This window comes from Streptopelia decaocto, assembly GCF_964273445.1.
Source record: "Streptopelia decaocto genome assembly, chromosome: 1".
Classification (NCBI taxonomy): Eukaryota; Metazoa; Chordata; class Aves; order Columbiformes; family Columbidae; genus Streptopelia; species Streptopelia decaocto.
In genome coordinates this window covers 184,353,727-184,381,318 of record NC_138663.1, presented here as the reverse complement: position 1 = coordinate 184,381,318, position 27,592 = coordinate 184,353,727, and the positions used below count along the sequence as shown (strand labels likewise).

General features: G+C 37.1%; 1 protein-coding gene across 2 annotated transcripts in view; it reads left to right on the top strand.

Moving 5' to 3' along the window:
• The window catches only part of COG6 (component of oligomeric golgi complex 6), a 52,816-nt gene that overhangs the window by 5,569 nt on the left and 19,655 nt on the right, over positions 1-27,592 (top strand). For both annotated transcript variants that reach the window (XM_082043302.1, XM_082043303.1), the window contains exons 5-12: positions 11,598-11,709; positions 13,717-13,799; positions 14,035-14,105; positions 15,291-15,384; positions 18,976-19,104; positions 19,217-19,308; positions 23,592-23,656; positions 27,458-27,549. In XM_082043302.1, the coding sequence (XP_081899428.1) occupies positions 11,598-11,709; positions 13,717-13,799; positions 14,035-14,105; positions 15,291-15,384; positions 18,976-19,104; positions 19,217-19,308; positions 23,592-23,656; positions 27,458-27,549 (738 nt within the window). The remainder of the gene's footprint in view (positions 1-11,597; positions 11,710-13,716; positions 13,800-14,034; positions 14,106-15,290; positions 15,385-18,975; positions 19,105-19,216; positions 19,309-23,591; positions 23,657-27,457; positions 27,550-27,592) is intronic.

The window sequence follows — 27,592 nt, the reverse complement described above, 5'->3', positions numbered from 1 at the left end:
CTTTATCATTTTTATGTCTAGGGCATCTGGTTTTACAGCTTTAGCCTTTGTCAATGTAGAAGAATGAATCTCCTTGCTTTATGAGCATTCTTCTGAAAATTATATACAGTTCACTGGAGATTAGAAATAATGATTTCCAGTGATAGGTTTCTAGTAGAAATTATGACTTTGGGTAGCTCTAGGTGCTCTTTCAAAATCAGTAGGTTCATGTTGTAGACTTAAGTAGGAAGTGGATTACATCCTATGAGAGCCTGAAGGTTAGAGTGTAATCTGTACATATTTTAAAAGTTGAATGTAGAATAACTTCATAAAATACAATATGGGTTGATATAAAATGAAGGATTTGGCAAAGTCACAGTTTGCATAAGTGAGCAGAAGTCAAGTCTTACAAAATTTGTTACTTCAAATATGAGTACATGCAGCAATAAGACAGAGAAGTGGTCATCTGTTTTGTATTCTTGAGAAAAGGAAAGCTGATTTGATTCCTTGTTCTAAAGCAGAATGGAACGTACCAAAACCAATCCCAAATGTTGTCGTGTCTAATTGGCCTTAAATTCCATTAAAGGAGATAATACAGATTGCACATCAGTACTTCTACAATATAGTTTTTACTCGCACAATAGTTTATTTTTGCTAATTCCTTTAAGAGATGGAACATCCCCCTGGTGTAAGGAGGAAAATGGGTTTAGGAAGTAACCTGTACTTACAAGGGTCTGTGTGACCTCAGAGTGCACACCTAGGCAAAAGTTTTCTTTTGAAAGGGTATTTTGTAAGTATATGTGAAGTACCTGCTGACGGAAGTCACACATTATTTGTGATCTTACAATATGATGCTTTGAAGATCTGATTGTCTCTGTTGGCCCTTTTTACCCACTCCTGAGGTCAGTTCAGATCTTCCTATAACTTCCAGATGCAAATCCATCAGGATCTGACCTAGTCATGTCTAAATATCCCTGACTGGAATCCAAAATCTCAGAATGGGTACAGACTCTCATCCAAGTTAATCCACACTGAAGACTTTTTAGCAGGACGAGTTGCAGCAGGATGAGGGGTGATGGTTTTAAACTAAAAGAAGAGAGATTCAGACTAGATACGAGAAAGACATTTTTTACAATGACGGTGGTGAAACACTGGCCCAGGTTGCCCAGAGTGGTGGTAGATGCCCCATCCCTGGAGACATTCAAGGCCAGGCTGGATGGGGCTCTGGACAATTTGATCTAGTTGAAGAAGTCCCTGCTCATTGCAGGGAGGTTGGACTAGTTGATTTTTGAAGGCCCCTTCACACCCAAACTATTCTCCAAAGTTTCCCCCATCTCTCCCAGAAGGCTGATTCAGGGGAGCTGGTGGAGAGCTAGACCAGTAATGAGAGGTTTTGCTACTCTTTGAGCTTATGCAAAGCTGTGTGACAGCAGTGTCAGCATGCCCACTGCCCTCCAAGTGTCACAGGAAAGCCCTGGGAAAGTTGCATTTGGAAAACATCATCTGCCCAGGCATCCAGAGCACAGGGCTGTGTCCTGCTCGCCAGCACGTGCTCCCCAGGTGGGATCCTGTCCTGGTGCTAAGGGAAACACAGACCCTTCTCATTGCTCTGAAATAGGTTAATGGTTGGGCTCAATGATCTTGATAGTCTCTTCCAGCAAAAATGATTCTATGGTTCTATACTAATGAAAGAATCATAGTGCCGTTCTGAAAAGTTTAAGCTAAGGATTTTTAGGTTTTTTCTTTGTGGGATGTTGGAGTCACCTTTTGATTCATTAAATGACTGTTTCTTCTGATACATCATTTTGGTTTATATCAGGTACATGAAGAGGCCTCTGCTACTGAATATTAGGGTTTTCTTGAAAAGCTAAAATCTTGCCAGCGTTCAGACAAAACACAGGTCTTAATTTGCTGATTTTTTTCAGTATAACAGGTGGCATTTCTTATCCAGGAAGGGAGTGAATGGTGAAACTGGGAGGACATGGCTTATCTGTCTTATGACTGTTGTCCTAAAACACTGATTGAAATGAAGAGATAAAAGCTGGACTCATTCAAAGAGAAGGCAATTGAAACAATGACTGTGAAGCAAGACCAGTCAGTCTAGAACAAGGCAGTAATTGCTGAATGTAATCAATTTTTTAGAGTTCTTCCTATAAAAAGGTGTCTCTTTTCTTATTATGAAAGACAGGAGCCATCTTCAGTTTTCATCAGTCCCAGATTTCTATTTCTAGTCTCTGTGGTCCTACCAGCTGTTTATTTTATGACAGGCTTTTCACAAGAAAACATGAGTTAGGTAGAAGTTTCTTGAAGTGTAGGAAAATAGGAATAACACAGTATAGTAGAATTTTCTGTGTAATTTATCAAAATATTAAGAAAAAAATTGTTTTACGTACCACGGTGTTTGTGAGTTAAGTTCTTAAATCAGTGCGGAGCAGTAGTACATTTTTAAACGTTACCCTGAAAAATAAAATCAGTTACGTACTTCCTTTTCACATTAATTACAGTATTCTTTTTTCACAAGGATAGTTTTTGAACATTTTGTAATAGCAGAGATAGTACCTTCTGTCATTTTGCTGTACAGTTGTTTACACTGCCCTTAAGGGAAGTTATTTTGACTCTGCCCGTCTCACTGAGTGCTACATTAAGTCCTGTTCTCATGGTTTTTCAGCCACTTAAAAAAAATAGCTTCAGAAATTATTTTGATTTGCAGTAAATGATTTACCGTACTAGGTATTGGTCCAAAAAAAGACTCTTCTATTATTCTTAGCATTTATATGACTTTCTTTAGCTGATCATTTTCTTGCAGGAGGAAAATGTTACAATTTTATTCAGTGTTCTAAAACTGAAGAGAGACAGTAAACTTTCAGATGCATTTCATGCATTTATGATAATTAAGGATTTACATTTAAAAATACCTAATTTTTGTATTTAACTAAAATTTTAGGGGAAACGGGCTGCTGGCTTCACTTGGATAACATGATACAGATAGAAAGTTACTTAGGCAAATATCTGAGTTAGTATTTCACAGCTTTTTATTTACTTCCCTTCATTTTCTAAGAATACATGTTAGCTTTGGCTTTGATGAAAGCTGTATAATTGTCTTTCTGTAACAGTCTTAAGGCTGTTTTCAGTAAATGACAGGTGGAACCTTTGGCTTGGGTAAACCCTCCTCATGCTTGGTCACTTCTTGTGGAAAGTGAATTTTGTCGAAAGACGTCATAATTAGTATCAAGCTTAAAGCAAACTGCAATTAAAAGAACAGAATGTTCATTTCAAAACCAGAGAAGTCAGTAGCCAAAGTCTTTTAAATTGGATTTTTAATTTTATTCCTCTAGCTATACAAGCACAAGGAAGATTTAAATACTAAGTGAACTATTTTCTTAGATTGCAGCATTTTTTGACCTTGCAAATGTAAATATCTCTTCAGAAAATTTTCCCAGTGTGGCATTTGAACTTGTGTAGTGGTTTTTTTTAAATAAAGAACTGCAGTGAAGAATAAAGTTTCCTGAAGATGCAGAGTGGCCATGGGAACTTGAGTGTGAGGATGAACACTTTGAGTAAGAATGCTCGTTCGTGCTTTTGTCTTTGCATGTATTCTTCTCTTCTGTGGTACTTGCAAAGGGGTGGTTGTCTCAGTGGTTCTGTCTGGGTATTCGGTGTGTTATACTGAATCATTTTTGCATTGTATTATCACCTAAATAATTAGATTGAAGATGATTTTCAGTTTCCCAGATTTCTTACCTGAGCTTCTTGTTGGTCATCCTAGCCTCTCAAGTTTGTGTTTTGAAGGTATAGTGGTGCATCTGCACTAGTTATTTGGGACTTCCTATGTTGGTAAAATGTGCAATTTAAGACGCTTAGTTAAATAGTTGGGGTAGAAAATAAGATGTTAATCTCAGCTTTAACTTAAAGCTTATGCATCCTTCCGTTGTTGCTTTGCAACATTGTTTTTCTTGTTAGTTAATTTGTAAGCTTTAGACCCAGTTTGGAAGAAATGCTGAATAGGGTGTGTTACTTAGATAACAAATTGAAACAGCAATCTGCCATTAATATATTTGCATTTTTATATTTATGAATATGTCAGAGCTGGTGCATTTCTTCGGTCAGTTAGGTTGCTTGGTCTGGATTTATTTTCTCTGTGACAACTAGTTAAAATAACTACTGCATATTAGAAGCAGAACAGTTTTCCTTCATGTTAAGTTACAGAATCTGCTTAACATAGGAACTAGGGTTTTCTTTTTCCCCTCTTCTCAAAATTGAGGCTTATCCCAACTTAATGGAACCATGTAGTGTGAAGTAGTCCAAACCATTCAACCAGTCTCTCTACACTATTGAAGAAAAATAAATTAACCTTATATTATAAAGTCATGAATAGAATGTTTGTTTTAATGTATTTCATGACAAACTTCAGTAATAAAAAAAACCTGAGATAGTTAATTTAAATTATTTATGTGAATTGTTAAAAATCCACTTCTACTTCAGTGTCTTTACTATATTTCTATACATTTACTTGAGCACAGTAATATTGTTTTCAGGTTGCGTTAGGCTTTTTATGTATAGTAATGAGGAAATTATTTTGTTTTCAAACAACATCTGCGGTGTTTTAAAATATGTGGTTTTGTTTATTGCCATTGCTAATAGGCTGACAGAAAAACGATCTTACTCTTTGAAGTGAGATTTTAATAAAAGCTTCCTGTGACTTGCTGGTTCTCTTGTTGCACCAAGGTTTAGTTCTTTATTTTGTGTGAAGCCAAAAAAGTACTTGCAGTGTTAAACTCCTTTGCCTTACCTTGGGAACAAGCGTCCTGGAGTTCAGTACAGTTCCCAAACCAGATAAGTAACGTTTGAGTTCCTGAATCCTGTACGCAGAATGCCAGAAGCCTGGCTTCATAGGAGTTCTACCAGACACTTAATTGTAAAGTATTGTGCAAGATTGTTTTTGAGGCTAGCCACAAATGACAGTCGCGGATCTAACAACCGAAGAAAGACCAGAAGGTAATAGTTTCAATATTAATTCTTGTAAAATTAAATAAGAGCAATTATATGAGTGCATGTATATGCGCAGGGAGATCACAGAAAATAAGCCTGCAGAACTAGAAAACTGGTGAGTCAGAAGTAGTTTTCTGAAAGTAAAGACCTGAAAACTGTGTGAAAGAATGGGGATGGAAATGACTTGGACTGATATTTTTTGAGTCAGGCTAAAGTTTCAGAGCTTTAATTGAAATTACGCACTTGAACACCTTTACATATGATTCTCTTTTGCTAGCTTCTATTAATTGTGTTCTTAAACAAAGCAAAATGTGTGTTTTGATCTCAAAGTCTTTATCAGTTATGTTGATTCTGGAAAATTACTTCCTGTAGCACTAGGATTGTTTCACTTTTTAAAAATACAGTTAAATATGATTGCTGAACATTTTTTGTAATGCAACAGTGGGTACTTCAATTTATTTTAATTACTTTCAGACTTGCTCTTTATTTAAATTTAGCAAACACAGTTCTTGGAGTTCAGTGAATGACCTGACTGTCACCTCTGTGCTCTGTGCAGTCTTTCATAGTGCACATCTGCTGCTTCAGTAGTGCTACCATGCAGATCTCTCATGTTTGTCTCTTGGTGGTGCTTTTTTCATTTTCTTTTTTAAGAAATATCTTTTTCTTCATAGTCAATTTGGAAATGATGCAGGAAGTTCAGCAATATTTGTAGCAGCTTAGAGAGTTTTGCTTTCATCAGCGTATGCTGAGAAAAGTGGTAATCTGGTGTTTTGCACTGATGAGATGTATTTCATGTCTTGACCTTTTGAAACTAGTAATTACGTTTATTCCCATGAATATACTTAATGAGAAAGAGCAGTGATTGCCTAAACTGAATTATGATTCAGCGTGAGGGAGAGTGAAGGCTTGAAATGCTGAGGCCGATTTTCTTTCCTAATTTGTACCAAACTACAGCATAGGTAACAGGGCATAACACATGAATCAAAACAGCTAAAATGGATCTGGAGAAAAAAACAACCACCTAATCTGTCATATTCTAGCCATGATCAGTAGAGAAAGTGCAAAGCCTCATTTCCTGCCAGATTTTCTACCTGGTCACCATGTGCTGTGTTGAGGCATGAAGTACTCTTGTTCAATAAGGGAGACATGGTCTTAGAGGTTGAGAAATGTTCATAAGTGCAGAATCAGTTACGCGATGCCATTCCTGACTGATGTTTGTCTAATCTACTCTTACAAGAAAAGCCCAGGAACTGAGAGCCCATGGCATTCCCTGGAAATTGGTTTTGGTTCTTTATTGTTTTCCTGCTATCTGATTTAGGTGTCCTTTTGCTGTTGCTTAAGCTCATTTGTTGTGATATTTTTGCAGGTGGATGTAGAGAACAGTAGGTTATTTTTGTGCCTTTGGCAACTTTTTTGAATTGGATAGCAAATTTGAAGCTAGACTAAGCAGACCCCTTTCAAATGTCCTTATATCAGATTGTATAAAAGATATGCTGAAGAAAGCAGTCTGTTTGGTACGACAGTATGAAATAGCTCACCCCTACAAGATGGAAAATAATCTATTTAGTGGAAATATGCTCCTTTTTAACTTAATATTTGATGCTTAAGAATGGCTTCCGAACACTCATATGTAGATGCTTTGTTATACAGTCTTTTATATTTACCTTCCTCAAAAACCATCCCAGAAAAATAATTTTTCCAGCTGCTGCTGAAAAGCATTTATACATATCTGTTAAAGATGGTTATTTCATTATGAGTTAGAAATACTCCCATCTTTTTGAGGCTTTAAAAATGTCTTGAATCCTCAGTACCACCAATGAAAAATAATTTTGGAATGTGCTTTTGTGGTTCGTCCTATGTAAGGGAAGCTAGCAGATTTTTATGCTGTGCTTGTTGGCAAGATAAAATTAAACTGTTTCTCTTCCACCTCATTTTTTGAGCTGTCTAGGTGATAATCCTTACAAACAGTGCACATTTGTATTTAGTTCAAGGGAAAAGTGCATGAAGTGCATAGTTTTCCCAGCCTTTTGAGTTCTCTTGCAAAAGAATTCTGTCTCCCTGGTAACGACTAAAACTGGGGAAATTGCCCTTTGTTGGAGTCCAGTCCCCTGCCCAGGCTCCCTCGTCTACCAGCGCTTGGCACTTTCCCCTTTGCATTGACGCCGTGTTCCCATGATCTGTTAGTTTTGTTCCTTTATGCAGTGATAACTTTGGTAAAAGAAAAAAAAAAGCTTTGGAATAACAGCACAATGTGGCCTTTCCTCTGCTGTATTGCACTTGCTTAGAACACAATTGAGAAATTATTATGTTTACAGAAAGGCCACTGGGTCTTGCAATGTCCCCAGTGTCTGTACAGGTACTAATCTGTGGCTTATATGCAAGATGACCTTACTCCAGCTTTTGTTGTTACCTGCGTTGTGTTTTGCGAAATAACTATAGCAAACTGGAGTGATATTTTAATCCATTTCTCTGCTTTTTTAAGGTGGATTCAGTTCTATTTAAATATGTTACCTTATGTCAGAGGAAAAAAAATATTAAATACCTGTGTGAATGTGTTCCTCTTGTTAATGCTGCATACTGCCAGGTAGAAGGCAAGGGTATGTAGCACTTACGTGTTTTTTTCCTAATCCATTATCTAGGTAGTATGTCTTTCTCATGCAGATTGATAACCAAGGCAACTGTCACAAACAGCATAAACAGAGGTGGCCAAACTGGCTTGTTGAAATCCTGTGTCCTTTGTAAGGAGCCCAAAAGAAATAGCTCTATCAGAATTCAGATGCAAGCTTTTAGGTTTAACATAATTTTTCTCACCACTTTGGAATCACTAGCTTGAGAAAGGTATTAATAGATGCAACATTGCTGCCACCTTGTGGCCGTTAGTTTGTGTTTACGTTGTGTAACTTTTAACTTGCCAGTATACTAGAGTTTAATATATTGACTCTTTTTTTATAAGTTAATTATTGGGAGTGTGCAGAGTGGGTCAGTGAGCTGTGGCAGGTGTTAGCCAAAGACAAAGCCAGGGATGGGAATGGCTGTAAAGCACGATGTTTGAACCTTGTTCTCTGTAGCGGCAAAAAAGCGGTGGAGGGAAGACTGTGCAGAGTGAGGACTTGCAGGTGGAGGGAGGTTGACGAATGAGATCTTCTACCATTGCTCGCTTTTACAGCCCCAGTAGTGAAGGGGGAGCAGAATTTGAGTGCAGACTAACGAGTGTGCTGTTTGTACAGTTTATGACTCTGCAGCTCGTTCCTTGAAAGTCTACAACCCTAATTCCAATAATCCTGCAAAGCAAACTGGAAAAAAACCTGTTATGGCCGGTATATTGCCCTTCTTAAAATCAGACTTCCACCTGCCCCTGGTTTGGTGAAAGTATACATTCAAAAAACTTGAAAAACCAGAAATAATAGTAAATGGAGTTTTTATACGAGCACTTAAAAGTTTATGCACTCAGGAGATACACAGGTTCAAAGAACAGAAAAGTTTCTCAGCATCCCATCTACCCCTGTCTTTATGGGAGTTGAGACCAAACAATGTCTTGCATTTGCTTCTCTAGTCTCTTTCCTACCTTCTTTCTTCTCCCTAAAGGGAGGAATAATCCAGTTTAAGTCTTTTCAGCTTTGTTATTTTATATTAAGTTGAGATTTCTATCACAAGAGGAGAGACTCAGAGCAACTATTAAATAAAGTTAATTCACTAAATTACACTGTCATTTCAACTAAATCCAATGATGGTGACATTGATGGATTAAACTTCTCAGCACAATGGTGTGGAACAGGAATGAGCTGTTGAAACCACCATCATTTTGTGAAATTTTAAGTGTCTTGCATGGTCTTTCATTTGAGTAGCTATGGCATGTACCTCTGGGTTTATGAGGAGCTTGAAAGAGGAGAGCATTATTATTATCATTATTATTATTAACTGACTATTTAAATGACCTCTTTTTATACCCCAGAAGAGTTCTGAAGTGTGGTTTTCATGAGTGATTTCATAGCAGCAGTGGACGAAGTAGTCATTACCCCCTTGCCTCTGGCAGCTCGCTATGCTGGCACAGCCCCTGGCACAGAGAGTGTGCCTGTACAGAACTTGGTACCCCATGGTCCCTTAGTACAGGACTATGGTAAACTGAATTAGACAATACTTACACCCTCTGCCCCCAAAAATAAATAAAATAAATTTATTTTTCTTTTTTTTTCCTGCCAGATGTGTTTCCTGGGCTGATTCACCAGATGACAATATAAAGAACAGCTCTGGCACAGTGGACAGGGCAGTAGAGGGAAAGGGTGAGCAGGGATGGCTGAGGCAGCCTCAGCAGCATGGCTCAGGCATCACCACAATGATGGAGTGTATTACTATACAGCAGACCTATCTGTCTTCCAGCTGTGTTGCGAGAATGATGTAGTTATCATTAGAAAATCTCTCACAAGCCTAATATTTAAAATTACTATTTTGTTAGTATCCTGCTGTCTGTTAATTCTTGTGTGTTTTGTAGACAGCTTTTCTTGTTATTTTTCCCTCTGTCTCCAGCTGAAATTATACCATGGCTGCTTCTCTCCTGATTTTATTGCCTAATCTTCCAGCTGAAAATTTACTGAATGTGTTTGAAATTGTATTCTTGCATTCTCCTTTGACTGTTTGAGGTCTGACATGCATTCTGTGTCAGAAAAACATACCAGTGGTGTTGGAAAACAGTGTCAGCTCTATTTAGGTTTGAAAATACTCTTGTCTGTCCTCAGCCCGATACACGAGATTTAGATAAAATCGTTCAAAGATAAGATGGAGCAGAAACAACTCCAGTCCTTCAGACCCATCACCTCATGTCTCCCCTCTTTGTCTCTGAGTCTTTTGGTACTTTCCATTCTCTCCTAAACCTCTTCCTCCCCGTGTCCCATTCCTCGTGCTAGAAAACCCGAGTCCACCTACCTCCTGGCCAAACCATCATGATGCTTCTCAATCTCTTTCTCCTGTTCCAAATACCTTTCTCACCTTTTCTTCCTGTACCTGCATTTTCTCATTTCCAAGGTGCCTGTGCGCTCTTGAGCCCTCCCTTTTTAGACTTCTCTGTTCTTCTTTACTTGTGGTAAGCTCCCACCAGGTTGCTTGCAAGGTGCTATAATTTTTCAGGGATGCATCTGCTGTCATTGCCTGTTTAGTTGGGCAGAATTGTCCTTCATCACTCTTCTTCCTTCCCTGAGGAAGATTCAGCTTCATGGAGACCCTGAATTAGCAGTTGTAGAGTTTACGTAGAAAAGCTTAATTGGACTAACACATGGATTTTAAGCATTGCGGAGCTGTCAATATAAAGGCAAACCAGCCACATCTGCGTAGGCCCCAGGGAAACCTAACATATCAGTTAAAGATGTGGTATTAAAGCATATGAGATTTTGGTTTTCCTTTTTCCTTAGGTGTCTTCTGTATAACTTACAAATACTGGCTTGCTTTACCCTTTGATTTTTCATAGATTTTATTGTTAAAACACTGTTGGATTTTATATTCCCTTCAGTTCTCACTGTTCATTATGCTAGAGCACTGACAATTGTGAAACATTTCATCCAATCTTTAGATCTCTCTCAGTTTGTGAAACTGCAGGGTGGGAAGGCCATCCATGTCTACAGAAGGGAAGCCAGTTTTCTGTGCTTCTTCAGCTGAATGCAGTACAGACTGTACTTGGATAGTAGAGAAGTGGTAAACAAGTAAAAGCTTAGTTTTCAAGCTTTGATCTTGCAAAGAAATTTAATTATTGCAGTCAATATTATAAGTATACTTGCCTGTCTTAGCACCCTATAATAACAGTGTATTTAACTAGCAGTAATTACATTGGAAGCTGAAATGGTCTTAAAGCAATTGAACATTGTTCTTCTACAAATAACTTATTAGTGTCTTCTCAGTGTCTGGAAAAAGTAGTTTTTAATTCCTGGAATGCTGTGTGCTCAAACCACAGTTTGGACAATTTTTCTGTTGCTGCAGGAATTGCAGTCCCTTCCTGTATTCATTGGAGTCGTTCTGTGATTATAAGATGTGTGAAAAAACGTGTGCAAAAAAAGATGCTGCCCAGGAGGTGGCGTTTTTGTATTATACCCTACTGTGCTTATTTCAGGAATGATAATCAACAAGATAATAGAATTAGCCATTACATTTTGATTGCTGGTGAGATTAGTGAATTTGTATCCCAACTGTATGTTGTTAAGAAGAAATTGGTCTGTTCTACAGAAAAGTGAATTAATCTGATGATGATTTTCTCATTTTGGGTGCTACAGCTTTTTGTGTCTCTGAAAACGTGAGCTGAAACCCCATTCTTTACTTGATGAATTTGAAAGGAAGTAACTGCATTACGACTGTACAAGCACAAAGTATCTGGATTAGATAACTTGTGATACAAATGCTAAAGGAATATTTTTAAAAATAATTTACTAGTTCTCAAATATGCTAACTTTTGTGTTGTTTTCACTCAGTAATCTATGTAAGCTTAATAGAAAATAGTATGTGAAGATACAACTTAAGTGTTTGATGTCAAGAATGTAATACTAGAATTTAATAACACTGATTTCTAATGGTAATTGTATTTCCCAAAGTATGAATATGCAAAATAATGCATAAAATGGTAATGTCCTCTTCACTTTGTTTTATTACAGTCAGAGACTAGAAATGAAAGCACAAGTTGCAGACGCATTCATAGCAAAATTCCAGCTGACACCGGATGAAATGAACCTCCTTCGAGGCACGAAAGATGAGCCAATTACCGAGGTAGCGCAATGAACATTAAAAGCTTTGCCCTGAACTAAAATTTAGAAGCATCCTAGCTGAATTGTATTATATCCATGAGACCTTATTATCAGTTTGTAGTTTAATTTTTTATGGAGGAAGGTACCATTTAACAGAATGAATTTCTGTGAATTTCTGATGAGTTTGAAATGTGTGATGAAAGATTCAAGTAACAAAAAAGAAAATCAACATTAAATTCTACCTTGTGTAATGAGTTTAAGGGGCAAATGAGCTGTCATGTGGTTCTACACTTCAAAAATACCTTCACGAAGCCTGAATTTTCAGTGAAGATGTTTTAAAGCTTCATCACAGTCAAATAAAGCAAAGGAGAAATTTGCAGCACTTCAGTAATATATTATATTACCCTTGCGTATGTGTGTGTGCATTTTGCAAATACCTGTATATCAATATTCAGTAACTTGAAACAATGTGAGACTTTCCATGATTATTATTTGGTTGATGAAGATATTAGGTACTTATTCACTTCTAGCCACCTTCCAAAACAAGTTTTTGAATATGTTTATGGTTTGACTAAGACAGCACATTGTTCTGCAGTAAAAGCAAACTGAATAATGAGAGAATTGAGTACACTTCATAGATTTTTATTGTTGTAGTTGCATGGAAACCTTCAATTAAATATGGACTACCTGCTGAGACATACTATCTCATTTCCACAGGCATCCTGTTTGCAGTGAAACCTTTATTAAAGACATGGAACAGATAACCATAAATAGTGCTAATGAAGGCATAAATGGAATGTGTTAAATGATTGTGCACTTGAGTAATTGCTGTTTGCTTTTGTACCAACTCTTACTGCGAAAGAACATTCGGATTTCTAAAAAGCACACGTTGCAGGAAACAATGACAGCAATACTGTGCCATTTATTCAGCGCTTGGTCCATGGCAGAACAAGGATTAGTCCTTTTGATACTTTGATCTGTCTAAAGAAAGCACAAAAGTAGCTGAGATATAATCATAGTTGTACTACTGAGATGACAGACTTCAGTAAAATCATGTGTGTGCTTGTCCCCTATGACAGAATCAACCAAAGTGCTGAAAACATTTTTTAGTCAGGCTTCTGTTTTGGCAATTTTTAAATGCTGCTTTTTCCTGAAGGAGGAGTGATTTGGGTTTGTATAAGCAGGATCTTCAACACAGTCCATGCAAGGCAGTAGGTTAAATCAGTGTCCTACTTCACTTAGAATATGTATATTTTTATGTGATTAGAGCCAGAATGAAACTTCTTTCCTGAGACAAACTGTTCAAGTCACAGACAGTTAAATCCGAATTTGCTAGTCTCCTCCATGACGTTTGAAAGATGACTTCTTAATAAGGCAGGTATCTGAAAATGTTTGTGGATTTCCCTTTGCTGTTCAAAACAGTATCAAAATAAACTGTTTGGCCATATGTCCACATCTTTCTTTTTTTTGTTTTTAATTCCTTCACTGCTGCCATGGGGTTTCTCAGCGGGTTGTCTGGAAAACCCTGGAATAGTCTATTGCAAATGTTCAATTTTTCTTAGAAATTGTTGCCCTATTATATGAAAACAAAATATATCAACCTGTAATCATTGTACTTCATAATGTTTCATTTTGCTCTTTAGTTGCTGATGTTAATAGGGAGATGATGCAATGCATAGTAATGTCCTCAGAATTTCCCCAGAGTGTTAACTGATTAATGTAAAGCACACACATGCTATGTAAAAGGCAGGTTAAAAACACATCTTTGCTGCTATTAATTATTTTTTGTGGAAGATGGGCATGATGCAATGGTAAGGAAAAAGATCTTAAGGCTCTTAAGATGTGACGAAAGGTGAGAGATGGTGGAGGAGATGTTGTATTTTAAAAGCAGTCCTTGGAACACAAACCTTCAAGGAACATAAATATGGAATTGAAATGGGGAGTATAGACTGCTAGAGATGTGAATGAGAAGTTACTGCTTTTAAACTCTGCTTTGATTTTTTTATTTATTGATTTTTAATTGGTTTAGGACTTTTTCAAGGCTTTGGGAAGAGTAAAGCAAATTCACGATGATGTCAAGATCCTCCTCCGGACAAATCAGCAAAGGGCAGGGTGAGTGCTATGTAAATGAGTGCAAGATAACCATTTACTTGTTAAAAGCAGAAGTTACAGCAAAGTCTTATTCTTTATTTCATATGACTATACAGAGTATTTCACATAAAAATAAAGAAGAGTAACATATTTCTACATTTTCATAATTCTAATAATGGTATGATTTATTGAATTTGTACGTACCTTTGCTAGTACTACCTAAAATAGCTGCAAATAAAATCTTTTTCTCTTGCAGCTTGGAAATTATGGAACAGATGGCTTTACTGCAGGAGACATCTTACGAACGACTTTACAGATGGACTCAAAGTAGGACTAAGAATGTTTTTATGTTTATGAATATTATGATGATGATTCCTTTAATTCCTTAGTGTGAATTAAACTCAGCAAAAACCCTTTCTAAGATTCATTATCAAGGCTTTGGATTTCCTTCTTTGTTAAAGGTTTATCTAAAAGCTCAGCTTTTGTGAACCAAATAGTTAAATGGAGATTCTCTCCTTTTTTGCACCTATTTTATCTCTGTTTTTAAGACTATTATTTGTTTGTATTTTCAGATTTTTTTCACAGAGAAGAAGTACAGTTTGATAGTCTAAACAAATTAAGTGTATCGCATTTCATTTTCTTTCAGGTCACAGGGTTCTTGGATTTGACAATTTGGTATTAAGATCTGTTGGGGTTTTTTTTGAGTAGTGGCTTATTACCTTAAAAAAAAAAAAGCGCCTTATTTTGTTGTAGTGCTCTTTTGAATGATAGCAGGTGATTATTTTTTCACATATGTACTCTGGATCCAAGTATCAGTGTTCTATGTAACATCTTGATAGTGTAAAATGTAGATGCTTTTGTATTCCTTCTCTCTTCTCCTAAGACATTGACAGGAAGATCTGCAGAAAAAATGCTGCTGCAATGTGATTTTATATTCATTACCTGTTCTTCAGTGGATGTAGAAGCTTCAGATAGTGGTTGTGGTTTCACCCTAGTGAAAAGTGACCATTTTTATACTACTATTTGATTTAGTTTATATGATTTCCACGTCCTTGCATGGAACATACAAGATTATGTAGTTAACTCGATTAAAGTTACAAAACAAAACAACCAAAAAAAAAACCCCACCTAGAACAAACCCTCAGCTTGCTTAAATGCTTGCCCACTTTTTTCTTAGTGGTTTACCTGAAATGTGATAAATGGTTACAAAGTAGCCACAGTATTCTGATGGTTGAATGATTTAACATTTGTATGTGGGCGCAACCAGATACTAAGCTTCCTTTCCTTTTTTTTGTTGTTGAGATTTGTGATGGGCACCCATTTTACAGCGAATTACTGCTCATGGGGGAAGTTAATTACAGTAACATGAGCTAGGCCAGGTAGCATATTCTGAATGCTTCGATTCAAAAACAAAAACATTTGAGTTTTTGATTAATTTTCTTGTTTGACAGCTTGTTACAAAAGGCATTACAGTGTAAACAATGCACTTTTATCTGTGTTGATATTTTATAGATGAATGCAGGACTTTGACGCAAGAATCATGTGACATTTCTCCAGTTCTTGCTCAAGCCATGGAAGCATTGCAAGATAGACCTGTCCTGTATAAGTAAGTGCATATTCGTGATTATCTTGAACAGAAATGAATATTTCCAGCCCACAAGATGAAAAGATGGGCATGAGTTGCAGTGCCAATGATGGTGGCAATTTAGTCTTGCATCAGATTTAAAAACCCCAAAAAAACAACAATAAATACAAACAAAAAAACACAAACAAAAACAAAACAGCAACCCAAACATATTTCTTTAATTTTCTTTAATTTTCAGAAGTATTTTTGACAGAATTATGGTACAGTAAATGTAACTGGACTTTTTCCAACTTACTGATTTGTAATTTAAGTAAAATGTCAGGCTGTTTTTATTTTAATATAAATGATTTGTGGATTTCTGCTGCTCTTGGATGTTTTTTCTGAACAAAAAAATGCTGTCCAAAGCATGCAATTGTTTTTAATAGATTATTGTACAACTCATAATGAAAGACATTCTTACTCTCAGGAGCACTTAGTAAAAGCTAATTAGCCTGTATCCGTTTTTTACTTTGGGAATTTAAATGAGACATTTTAGTACATTTTCTCATATAATACCTTACCAAATTGCACCCCATGAAATACGATGTACTTGCTGAGGCTTTGTGCTACAAATCTAAAGTGTAGAGGTACTTATATAAAATATACTACTGTTTAGTTCTTCTTCAGAATTTGTTGAAGGGACTGCTTAATGTAAATGAAAAGGTAAAGACAACTTGACCACGAGGTGGCACTGAAAGAACTGGTTTTATTGGGGTGGCCATACCTGAAGAAATTGTATTTCTACTTCTTTGCTTTTTAGGCTTTATTGAAATATGCATTCATCACATTTTGCAACTATTGCAAATTACTTTTAGCCACAGGCATCCAGGACAGCAGAATACTAGGCAGCCTTCCAAAGGCCAGCCTTGTCTTTCAGAGCATCAAATGTGCAAAGCTTGGGGTCTGTGACATTGTCAGTCTCCGTGGAGCAGTTCATAGGGAAGATGCATAGTGCAAGTGGACCTTAAAAACCCTGTCAGTTTGAGGGAAAGCACGCACATCAACATGCTCAGTCAGTTCTGGTGCTTAATTTGAGGGAGAGATGGTGTCACTCACGCCATTGCACGTCGTGCCCTGCAAGAGCTGGGGCCACAGCTGAGGGCCGCAGTCCGTGCTCTCGCTCTCTTCTCCAGGCTCTCTTTTACAGGATCAGCCACAACTGTGTTCACAGCATTTTGTAGCATTCTTTATAGATACAGTATATTTTCTGCAATAAATATTTAGTTAAATTATGTTACTTTCTAATGTCATGAAACCATTGTATTACTTCATTAACATTTGTAGAAAAAACATCCATCTTCTGTATAAACCCACAGCTGATCAGTTTAAAATTAATCTGCAAGAGACTTTAATTTTCTTCTGACGTCTCTCTCACAAACAGCAGTACTAGTATTACCAAAGGTAGAGCTTGATAGGTAGGACTTTTCTTCTGCCAAAAAGACAAAAGTAAACTTTACTGTAGAAGATGCAGCCATGTGTCTCTGATCACAGATTATTATGCTTGCTACAGCAGCATTGATAAAATTACAGTACTGATGCTTTACTTTTTAAACCTTAAGAATTAATTTATTCCCTTCCAAAAATTTTGGTAGACCTTTAGTACATAACAAACTGCTGAGTTCAAAATGTAAAATTACTTTCTCCTATGATGTAATTTTTAAATTGTTGTTGGGTTTATGCATATAAGCACTACCGTGTGAACTAAACACTTTTTCTCCAAATCAGTGCCGTTGCATCTGATAAAGATTGTGATCAGCTGAAAGTGAGTAAGATGGAGGAGGACGGGAGTTTAGAAAAAAACCTACGCATCTTAGTTTTCTTATATTGACTTATGTCTTGTTAACTTGAGGTGGCAGAAAGATTGTACCATGGGTGGACTTTTGGGAACTGCAGTCAATAGGGATCAGAAATTAAACATTTCAGTTTGGTTTTCACTGCCTGGTTCTAACAGAAAAAGTGAAAACTGTTTTGTAGCAAGTACAAGGAGCTCATAGCTCAAAGTAATGCTCCTCTTCCATCCTCCACTCGGATTTTCAAAGCTTTTTCTCCACCTCATTCCTCCCGCCCCAGTGATCTTTACTGGGTTTTTAAAAATTGAAGCTGGGTTGAAAAGAATCCAAATGCTATTTTCTTCCCCTAACGTGAGTACATGTAATAACATACTAGTAAATAGTGTGTTTTTAGTGTAAATAATAGTTATTACTGCACTGTAAAGATGCAGGATTTTGCCATAGTTATACCCTATTTTACTGAGAGCAAAAGGAAAACTAGTAGTTTTCTTTTTAAAACAAAATTATCATTATTAAATTCTGTTTTCTAAACTAATAACAAGATCTGTTTGCTGCTATGTTTTTAATGATCCATTCTATAGCTGTTTATTATGGGGGGGAATCTTGGCTGATTTCTACAAACTCTTGAGATTTTTCAGTGCAATGCTGCTCTGCTGGACTGTAGGTGGTCAGCAGATCCCAGATTTCTCCAACTTTTAAATGCATAATTTTTGTGAATAGTAATTTATTAAAGAGCTTTTTCATTAGTCTTTATTTTAGTTGCAGATATTTAATCTCTGAGTTAACAAGTACAGTGTATAAAGAAAAAGATTGAAACAGAAATGTTAGAATTCTTCAGTGTGCTTTCTTCCTCCTCTCTCAAATAGTAATGTAGATAGAAAAGAGCAAACCAGAAGGATCCCCAGAACTTTTTGTAGCATAGTAGAAATCTAACTGAACTCAACTTGGAATATACTTGAAACAGTATATTATTCTCTTTTGTATTTTGTTCTCCACATATATTTTAATTGTGAGTGCAGTACTCATTTAACTTCAGTCAGTGAGTAACATGCTTTTTATTATTTTTATATCTGTTCAGCTGTTGGGTGTCACCAGTAAGTGACACCGTGACACCATGCTTATTGTTTGGCATTTCAATTATATTGGAAAAATAAATGTTGTTCTTTGTTTTGTTTTCTTTCTCCTTTGTAGTTTATGTTTTCTTTAAAAAGCTTAAAACCAATTTTTCAATAAAACAGATGTGTTCTGTGGCTTGCAGAAATCCTGTTTCCGAGGAGATGTAAGAGGAGTGTTAGCAGTGTTCCTTTCCCATTCTTCCCTTGCTGTCGTGCGTGAGCCCGGCGGGAGGGTGACCTGCCACACAGATGTGTATGTTCTTGGTTCCTCCTCTGCTGCCAGCAAGCCCTGTGAAATGATGCGCCCTGGGCCGCTTCTGGCAGTCAACCGGACCACATGTGAACAGGAGCCCTAGACCTGTCAATACATGCTTAGATGCACAAAAATGAAAAAACTGATTTTCCTCTCTTCCCTCTGTCTCTTTCTCTCTCTCTCATTCTCTCTTTTTTGGGTGAGAGAATGGGAGGGACAAGGAAAAGTTACCTTTTAGTATCTGTGTGAAGGAGTTGAGAAAATCAGAAGGTTTTGAATGCCTCGTAGTAAAAGAACTGATGAAAGATTTATAGGACTATAAAAATTGGTTACTCATATTAGCTGTAAATGTGAAGTAATAAATTGTGATGAGGCAAACAGTTTTGTTTTACCTATTTTCCTGTTTCTATAACAGGTACACTTTGGATGAGTTTGGAACAGCTAGGAGGAGTGCTGTAGTCCGAGGCTTTATAGATGCTCTTACCAGAGGAGGTCTGGGAGGTACCCCGCGCCCCATTGAAATGCACTCCCACGATCCTCTGAGGTACAGTACTAGCAAGAATGTGTATGAAATAATCCTCCTTTTGCCTGTTGGCACTTTGAATGCCTGACACCATAAACTGCTGATTTACACAGGATTTTCTGTCTTTATTTAGGTACGTAGGAGACATGCTGGCCTGGCTGCATCAAGCTACAGCTTCTGAAAAAGAACACCTAGAAGCCATGTTAAAGCTTGTAACTATTCAAGGTAGTATTAGATTTTAAAACGTAAATTGAGAAGTGATAGAAAGTAAGTCTGTGATAAACCAGAAAGCATGATTAATTTCTTAGGCTGGGCTTCAGTTTTGAGAGTCTGAGCGTAGATTTTTCTGGAAAGAGCTTCAGAATAGCTGGTGGTTGCACTTTGCCAGAAGAAAGCCCGTAATGAAGGACAGTATTTCAAAATCCACTCTGTTCGTTTTACTGTGCTTATAGTAGATTCACACTAAATTTACAAAGGAACATTTTAGACTGCAATTGAGAGTTCAAAAATTCTTTCTAATGTATATGAATACATACCTGTCTGACAACATTGTCATAAAGTTGCTTATTGATGTGTTGAGGATTCCTGTTATGCTTATTCATTTGTTTAGTAAACTTTAAAAAATATAATTCATTCTTCCTATAATTCTCTTCCTTCTATGCTAGAAGTAAGATGGAATTTTTTTCTGTCACGTTGTATCATTATAGGTTTATGGAGGTCAAAGTAGGCTGCTTATAGGCACATGAAGCTTTTTAATACCAAAGCTTTCCTTCATTAACAGAACTACAGATTGTCATGCTAATTCTTTAGCCGCTTTGCTCTCTTTTAAGTACATTGGACCTACACTTGCAAGACCTTTGTCCTGTGGAAGCTGAAGTGTAATTTGCCTCCATAGCTTCAGCCAAATACTTGTTTAATAAATAAGCATGTGTACTCAGTTGTAACAAACTTGGTATAAGAACTGACATTTGATCTGTATCTGGTGAGCTCTTCAGGCTGTACATCTTAACTGAGTTCCGCTGTGGGATTTAAAGGTAATGTACATTATTTTCCTTACTGTTGGAAGTATTAGCTTGGTTTCCTAATTAATGGTATATGAGAAAGAAGGCTGTTTAGGAACTGTTGTAAATCAAACTGAAAGAATGTTGTTCTTTTAAGTACAGCTGCAGTATACTATAGAAGCGAATTTAGTATTATTTACTGACAGTGTCTCAGGGCAACAGGAAAGTAGGACTCATGAAGCTTGTGTGGTAGAGAAAAAGACATGGCAGTTCTCTGTAGATGACTGATGCTTCAGCTGTAATTGGAGCATCCTTCAGGAAAAGCTGGCCACATGGAGGATGTTACTGCTTCTGGTTCTGCCGTTGATTGTGCTGCTGCTGCCCAGGCCTGCATTCTGGTCTGAAATTCTCCCACCTCTTCATGAGATGCTTTGTTTAACTATTAGATCCCTTGGCCTTCTGGCAAGAGATCAGACTGAGATACTATGACTGCATAATTAAATATATTTAGAGCATTTCAGCCATAGTTGAAACTGTTTGAGACTACAGAGAATGTAAATGGCTGGAGGAAAAAAATAAAAAAAAAACACCAGGCCAAAATATTTTTCCCAAGAGACTAGTATAAACAAGGAATTCAGTATTTCTGTCTGAAGCAAAAATATGTTTTCCTAAGCTCTCCAGGAATGGGTTTGCCATCACGTTTGTGCAGTTTTCAAGAAATGTAAAGGGGGATACTTAGCTTCGTGCTGGGAGCAACAAGCCTGCACAAGGCTGTCCATTAACTATTCTTCTGCATCTTTGGCAAGTTTTTTTGATGACAAGGACGGTTAATGCAATGCGATCTGTAAGACAAAACAGTACTTATTGGGATACCACTTAGGTTTAACAAGTATCATTTATGGGAAGTGCAGCATTATGAAGTAGCTTGAGACAATATGCTTTATATAAATGCAAGTCCTGAGTTGGTAGCAGCTAATCGGTGAGTACAGTGTCTGTGGTACTGAGAGGTTCAAGTTGAATTTCCTATACTGTTGTGCAGTCTTCAGATGTCTGGTTGCACAGGCTACAGCAGAGATTGACTGACTTTCACTCAGCCATTTAAAAAGCGGACATCTCGATTATTTCCAGTTATAGATAACAATCAAAATCTGCATCTCCAAAGAGCAAATCTTCCCAGCAAAAGTTAGATCTAATGTAGGCATTTCTGGAGAATTTATTCACAACTGTTTAGTGGTTTTTTTCCTGCTCCCCATAGAGGGAGCCCAAGCAACTAGGCTAGATAAGACGCCTAACTGGGGGTCTAAAGTTAGCTGAGATGGATCTTTCTGGACAATAGGTCAGTCAAATTTTTTAACTTTAATTTCAACTTGAGTAGCTTTTTGCAGGTAGAATTTTTTTGTATTATTTTAATTCAGGTGTCTGTTCCGAGTTCAGATTTCTGTTTAAATTCTCCTATAAGCTCTCTATAATTTCCAGACTATGCAGAATGTGGTAAATTGTAGCTACAGAAAAACTTTGCTTCTCTTCTGAAAAAAAAAAAAAAAAAGCCTTTGAAGAGAACAAACTCTGTTGCCTATAATCAAGTATTCAAGAATAAGTTTTAAAAAGTATAAAATTTTAAGCTTGCAAATGTTAACTGTTTAAAATTTATGTGACCAAAAAATGCTATTGAAATTTTAAACACTAAAAATGCATTCAGAAAAGTTTAGCTATTTTGCTTTGTGCTGGCCAAGCATAAAGCACCTGGTTCTCTTCATTGGAGCTTAGGTATTCTGCTAACAGGAGCCTTCCAGTCTTACAGACATCTTGCACTTGAAAGGAAGAGAGAATTGCAGGCATTCTGTTTAAGAGAAGCAATAGAAAGCCATTCTTCATGAAGTTACAGGAACCCAGCTGGAGCGCAGAAACCAAATGAAGTCCAAGAAAGATCTTTCCCTTACAGAACGATACACAGAGAAACATGATATGTGGTGTAGCAGGCAGCCAGAAGAGTGTCTTCAGTAATGAACTGTTTCCTAAAAGTGATTTTGGGTCTCTAAGAATTGTTTATTCCATTATTCTTTTATGTCAGTGTGATGTACTAATTCTTGCAACAGTTGCATAACCCATTGTGCTGGGAGATTTCTTTTTACTGTTTGCTGAATCTAAATTATTCTAATTGGACATGAAAATATATGCGAAGGCACAAGCAAGCAGCATGTTGAGATTGTGAGTCCGTGTCCTTTGCTATTGGAACTTGAATATTTTTGGAGCTAAAACTTTCATACCCAAGAACTTGTTGTTAAGTCAATCTGGTCTGCATATACTATGGGAAATATGTGCTAGGTGCTTGTTATATTGATGAACAGTAAAAGCGTGACTGTTCCTACTAAAAAAATGTGTAAATTGTTAGCGTGTATCTGGGAGCTAGCCATTACATAACAGACCATACATTTTGTGGTTTGTAATCTTGCTTTCTTCCTTGATATCGATAATCAAATATATAAACATACTTGTATTACTTAACAATTTAGCATGTTGAAATTCTTACAGCTGCCACACAATTTCATTGTTGCTGCTTAGGTGGCTTTTCAAATATCTTGGTGTAAAGAGGCATTTGCACAGATCTCTGATCTTTTGTAATGTTGACTCTTGGAGGAATCTCTTTTAGTCTGAAATCAGATCTGCAAAATATAGCTTTGGGTCACCTGTTCTCTATCACATGTCAGAGTCAATTTGTTTACTGTTCATTGCATGGGTCCCATCTGAAGATGAACTCCTGTTGACAAGTTTTAAATTAGAATTAAAGTATTGCTGTCTCCATAAATCTATTCTGAGTTGTTACTGAAGTGAGAGCTTGAAGATCTGTTGCTTTCAGTTTGATTGATTCATGACAGTACCGGTTGCCATGCAACAATTCATTTGTGTTCCATGATAAGATAGGGGAATATTCTCTTTTGTATATAGTTCTGTGAAAGATGAGTTTCAATTGCTGCTGGGGAGGAAGCGTTTGCTAATGCTGCAGCACACAGCAGCGTGGAGGTACATATGTGATTTAATTTGTAACAATGCTGTGAGCACATCAGTACCGACCACTGACAGACACGTGTATTTACAGTTCAGGCCTTTCGAAATGGTACGTACTGTTGCTCCTTGAACATCTCACTGGGCTTTTTTTTGGTGTTTAGTTTCACAAAGTGCCAATATTGAGCCTTAGTGTGACAGTTTCTTGCTAGATCATTTATTCTTCCCCTTGCTCCTTCTCCCCCAAATCCCCAGGTGCTATGTTGTGCTAGGAAGCAGTTGCACAGCACAAGGTAATGACTCTCCAGGACTCTGTTTTGTTGTGCAGCTGTTTCTTAATGGCTAAATTGGAAGTTCAGTGGAGGTGTAAACTAGTCTTGTGGAGAAAAGAACATGCAGTTCATAATGCTTTTTATGGAGGAGTAGCTCCTACATTTGTTTTATAGTGTGAAGAAAAGAGAATTACATTTTTATAATCTTAGCATGTGTTTGCATTACCTGTAGGTGTGGAAGAAAATATTCAAGAAGTAGTTGGGCATATCACAGAAGGTGTCTGCAGGCCTCTGAAGGTGAAGTATTTTGTTTTCCTTAGCATTCTAAATACAAAAACTGTTCTGTCATGTTTTTCCAGAACCTATGTTCTCATCTCTCCAATGTATTTTCATCACACTTGGTTCAGAGTTAGATTCCCTTCAAAATTAGGGATTCCTTAGTTCATAGGTACCTGGTTTAAATAGTTGTATAGTGAGAGTTACTGGGTTACTAAATCTACATCTTAATTTTGTTTCATTTTCCCTAAAGGTCAGGAGTACTTTCATACAAAAATTCAGTTTGGGGATAAGGATATAGGAACAGCTGTAGTGGGTCAAATGAAAAATTCATTTAACTACCCTGTTTTTTGTAATGACCATTGACATGTGCTTAGGGAAGAGTGCACAGGTGGTGCAGTTGTGTCGTGATACTTCTGTAGAATAGTTTCCTTGTCTGTTTTCAGACGTACTAAGGGCTTACTGAGCCATAGCTACCCTCTTTGTATTTAATAGACCTCGATAGATTTTTCTCAGATGAATATGTCAAACTGGTATAGATTGTTGGTATTCACAACATATCCTCATATCCTGCAGGAGGGAAGTGAGTGGTTTAACTGTATGCTGTGTGAAAAGCCAACTCCTTTTGGTTTTGTTTTGTTTAGCAGCTCTAGCTCTTGTATTGAATGAAAGAGACCATGAAAAATTGTTTCCTGCTTAACATCTTTATGCTATCCTGATTTACTGTATTTCTGTTGCATCCCTCCACAGTTCGGTCTTTTTTTGTTTGTTTGGCTTTTGTTTGTTTGTTTGGCTTTTGTTTGGTTGTTTGGCTTTTGTTTGGTTGGTTGATTTTTGACCCTTAGTCAGTTTAGGGAACCCATTTGGTAGAAATCATAAATAATGATCCATGAAATAATTGACTGTCTCATGTATTCACATGAGCACAAAATAAAAAAATTATGTAATGAAGCTGATACCAATAATTACCTGACTGTGCAGTGTATAAATCCACATGTTTTTAAAGTAAAATCTAGTGTAGTGAATACTATTACAATAAACTTATTTTAGGGTACTGTAGCTATAACAACTGTGTCATGTTCAAGTTGCCATACTTAGTCTCAAATATTAACAGGTAGGTTCAGAATACTACACGTAAGTTCCTGATAAGAAAGAGGGAAGGTCTGCAGAGAGATTAAAATCAGTGAAGTGCCATTTACAATATTGCAAAATCACAGAAGGGTTGAGGTTGGCAGGGACTTCAGGAGGTCATTTGGTCCAAACCCCTGCTCAAGCAGGGGTACCTAGAGCCGGTTGCCCAGGACTGTGTCCAGGCGGCTTTTAACTTTCTCCAAGGATGGAGACTCCACAGCCTCTCTGGGCAACTTATGCCAGTGCTCAGTTACCGTCACAATAAAAAGGTGTTTTCTGATGTTCAGAGGGAACCTCCTGTGTTTGAGTTTGTGCGCGTTGCCATATAATTGTGATCATCCTTCATAGCCTTTAGTTTGTGACCTGTTGAAAAAGACCTGGCATGCTAGACAAACAAGCTATGATCACAGTTTTTTTAGAAGATCTTTTCTGAGCCTTCTGTGTTCTTCTCACATGCTTTACATCTGTTAAATGGCAATGTTTGAGTTGAGTGTTTCTGTGCATTCCAACAAACTAATTAGGGATAGAATCAAACCATTAAGTAGGAGGGATTTTTGGTCTTGTTTTGAGTGCTTGTGATTTGTACAGTTTGGTACAGAATGCCTTCCATTTTGATTGCCAAAGTCTTTACACTTACACATTTCAGCTGTCTGTAGAAACATCCCCAAAATATTGTTGGTAGTTAGTTGCTGTACTAATAAAAATGAAAAAGAAAAAAAAAACAATTAAAGACTTCCCATTGTATTCTCTGTTTTAAGAGCATGCAACTTATGTTAATTCACTGCTACTCCAGACTTCCCAATGTAAAATATACTTCTTGTTTTCCCTGGGGAAATCTTCCATAGCAAAAAAAAAAGGCGGCAAGGGGAAAAAAAAAACAAAACCACACCAAAACCCCCAAGCAGAAAAGCCTTCATACAATGCAGTTAGATAATTGCAAACTGTCGTCTTGAGAGTAACAACAAAAATAGACTCAGTTTGGAGGAGTCTTTTCTACAATACATTGTTCTCTCTGAAGATGGTCCACAATAAGAAAAATAACTGCATTAAGTTCAGGCAGAACGCTGTTGTAGTTCTATGGCACCACAGTATACTGCTTTTCTAGTGGATTTCTGATGATGTTTGCAAACCTGTCACTTTGAGTTGATGCTGAAGTATAAAATAACCTGATAAAAGCTAAGTCATAGGATTTCCATAAGCACTTTTAAGTACTTACACTATTATGTAGAATTTTCTTGCTGGTTTATACCTTTCCGTGTGAATGTACAATATAATGCATTTTTTTACTTTTGAAGAAGGATTATGTTTAAATACAGTATGAATTGTCCACATTTCTTACTGATGGTTGGTTTGAGTTTTAGGCATCCAAGTGAATCTTGAGTAATCACTAGTGGTAGATCTTACCACAGATCTCTCATTTCAGATGGTAGTAGGAGGACCCTAAAACATTTAAATTAGGGTCCTTATCTTTTCTATAGCACTTAAGATGAGGTCAAAACTAACAAAATGGTTTTGATCCCTTACTTAAACTTCAGATAGTCTTTATGGACAAGTGACTGCAGGACACATAGGATCAGGAAATGGTAAGAGCTGTAGGCCCAGACCTTCCCTGAACAGGTTGGGTTTAGTCCCTTGCAAGTTTTGGTTCTCCTGTGCAGTGAAGACTTCTGTGTGGGAAGCATCAATGCTTCCTTTCCTGCTTTGCATGCCTTTTTTTTTTTTGTCCTAGTGTTCAGTTCTCATTTTTGTTTCCTAACACTAAAATCTCCTTTGTATTTTGGTCTCTGACTTAGATGCAAAGGGAGAGGATGGAGGAAGCATAACTTTAGTTAAACCTCCCTGCAGCTGGCTCTGATGAGAAGGTGCTGCTGCACATGGTGCTCCCTGGAACAGCAGGCAAATCCCTTGGGAGAGCTGGTGATGGCTGGGGATTTGTGCAGAGCCCTGTCGCACACATGGGCATATGGGAGAACAGTGTAGTGATAAGTCACTGTCACTGCTTTGTGAGCACCAAAAGGTTGACCCTGGGGCAACCTTTCGGGAGTGGAGTGAGACTGTGTGTACTATGGAGTCAAGACATCAACTGTCCAAGTGTAAAGGCACTCAGCACTGTGTAGCCAGTGGCTCCAGGTTGAGATAAGCAGTCAACATAGCTGGTTGTTAGTTATAAATATATCTAATTAAATACCCATAGGAGGTATATAATCTGTCATTTAAGTGAAGGAGAGACTAATCCAGGTGAAATTTTGTCTTTTGGGTAAAATACCTAATACTTTGGATGTTCTGAGTTGCTGCATGATGCTAATGATCAACTGTTGTAGTTCAGGGATTTTGCAGCTTTGCAACTGGTCTTGCTGGTCAGTGCTGGGGAGAATTCAGTATGTGCTGGTATTAAATTATCTCATTATTCTGAAGTTCTCAACAAGTTGCAACAAAAAAATCTATAGGGGAAAAAGGGATTTTTATATTTTTTTAATACATACATCTGCTTGTTTCCTACCCAGAGGCTTGGTGGCCAAGAAGCACTTTGCTTCAAGCAGAATGTTGTAGTTCACTGGACATTCTCTTTTTAAAATGTATTTCTACTTAAATTTATTTTTCAAAAACCAGACATACATTGCATATAAAATCATAGAGCTTGGCTTTTGAAATATATGACCTGAAGGATACTTATATTTCTGTATTCTGCAGGTTAGAATTGAGCAGGTGATCGTTGCTGAGCCAGGAGCAGTTTTGCTGTACAAGATTTCTAATCTTCTCAAGTTCTACCACCATACAATCAGGTATGCAAAATTACAAACTGCGTTAAAGATATCTTTTTTTCTA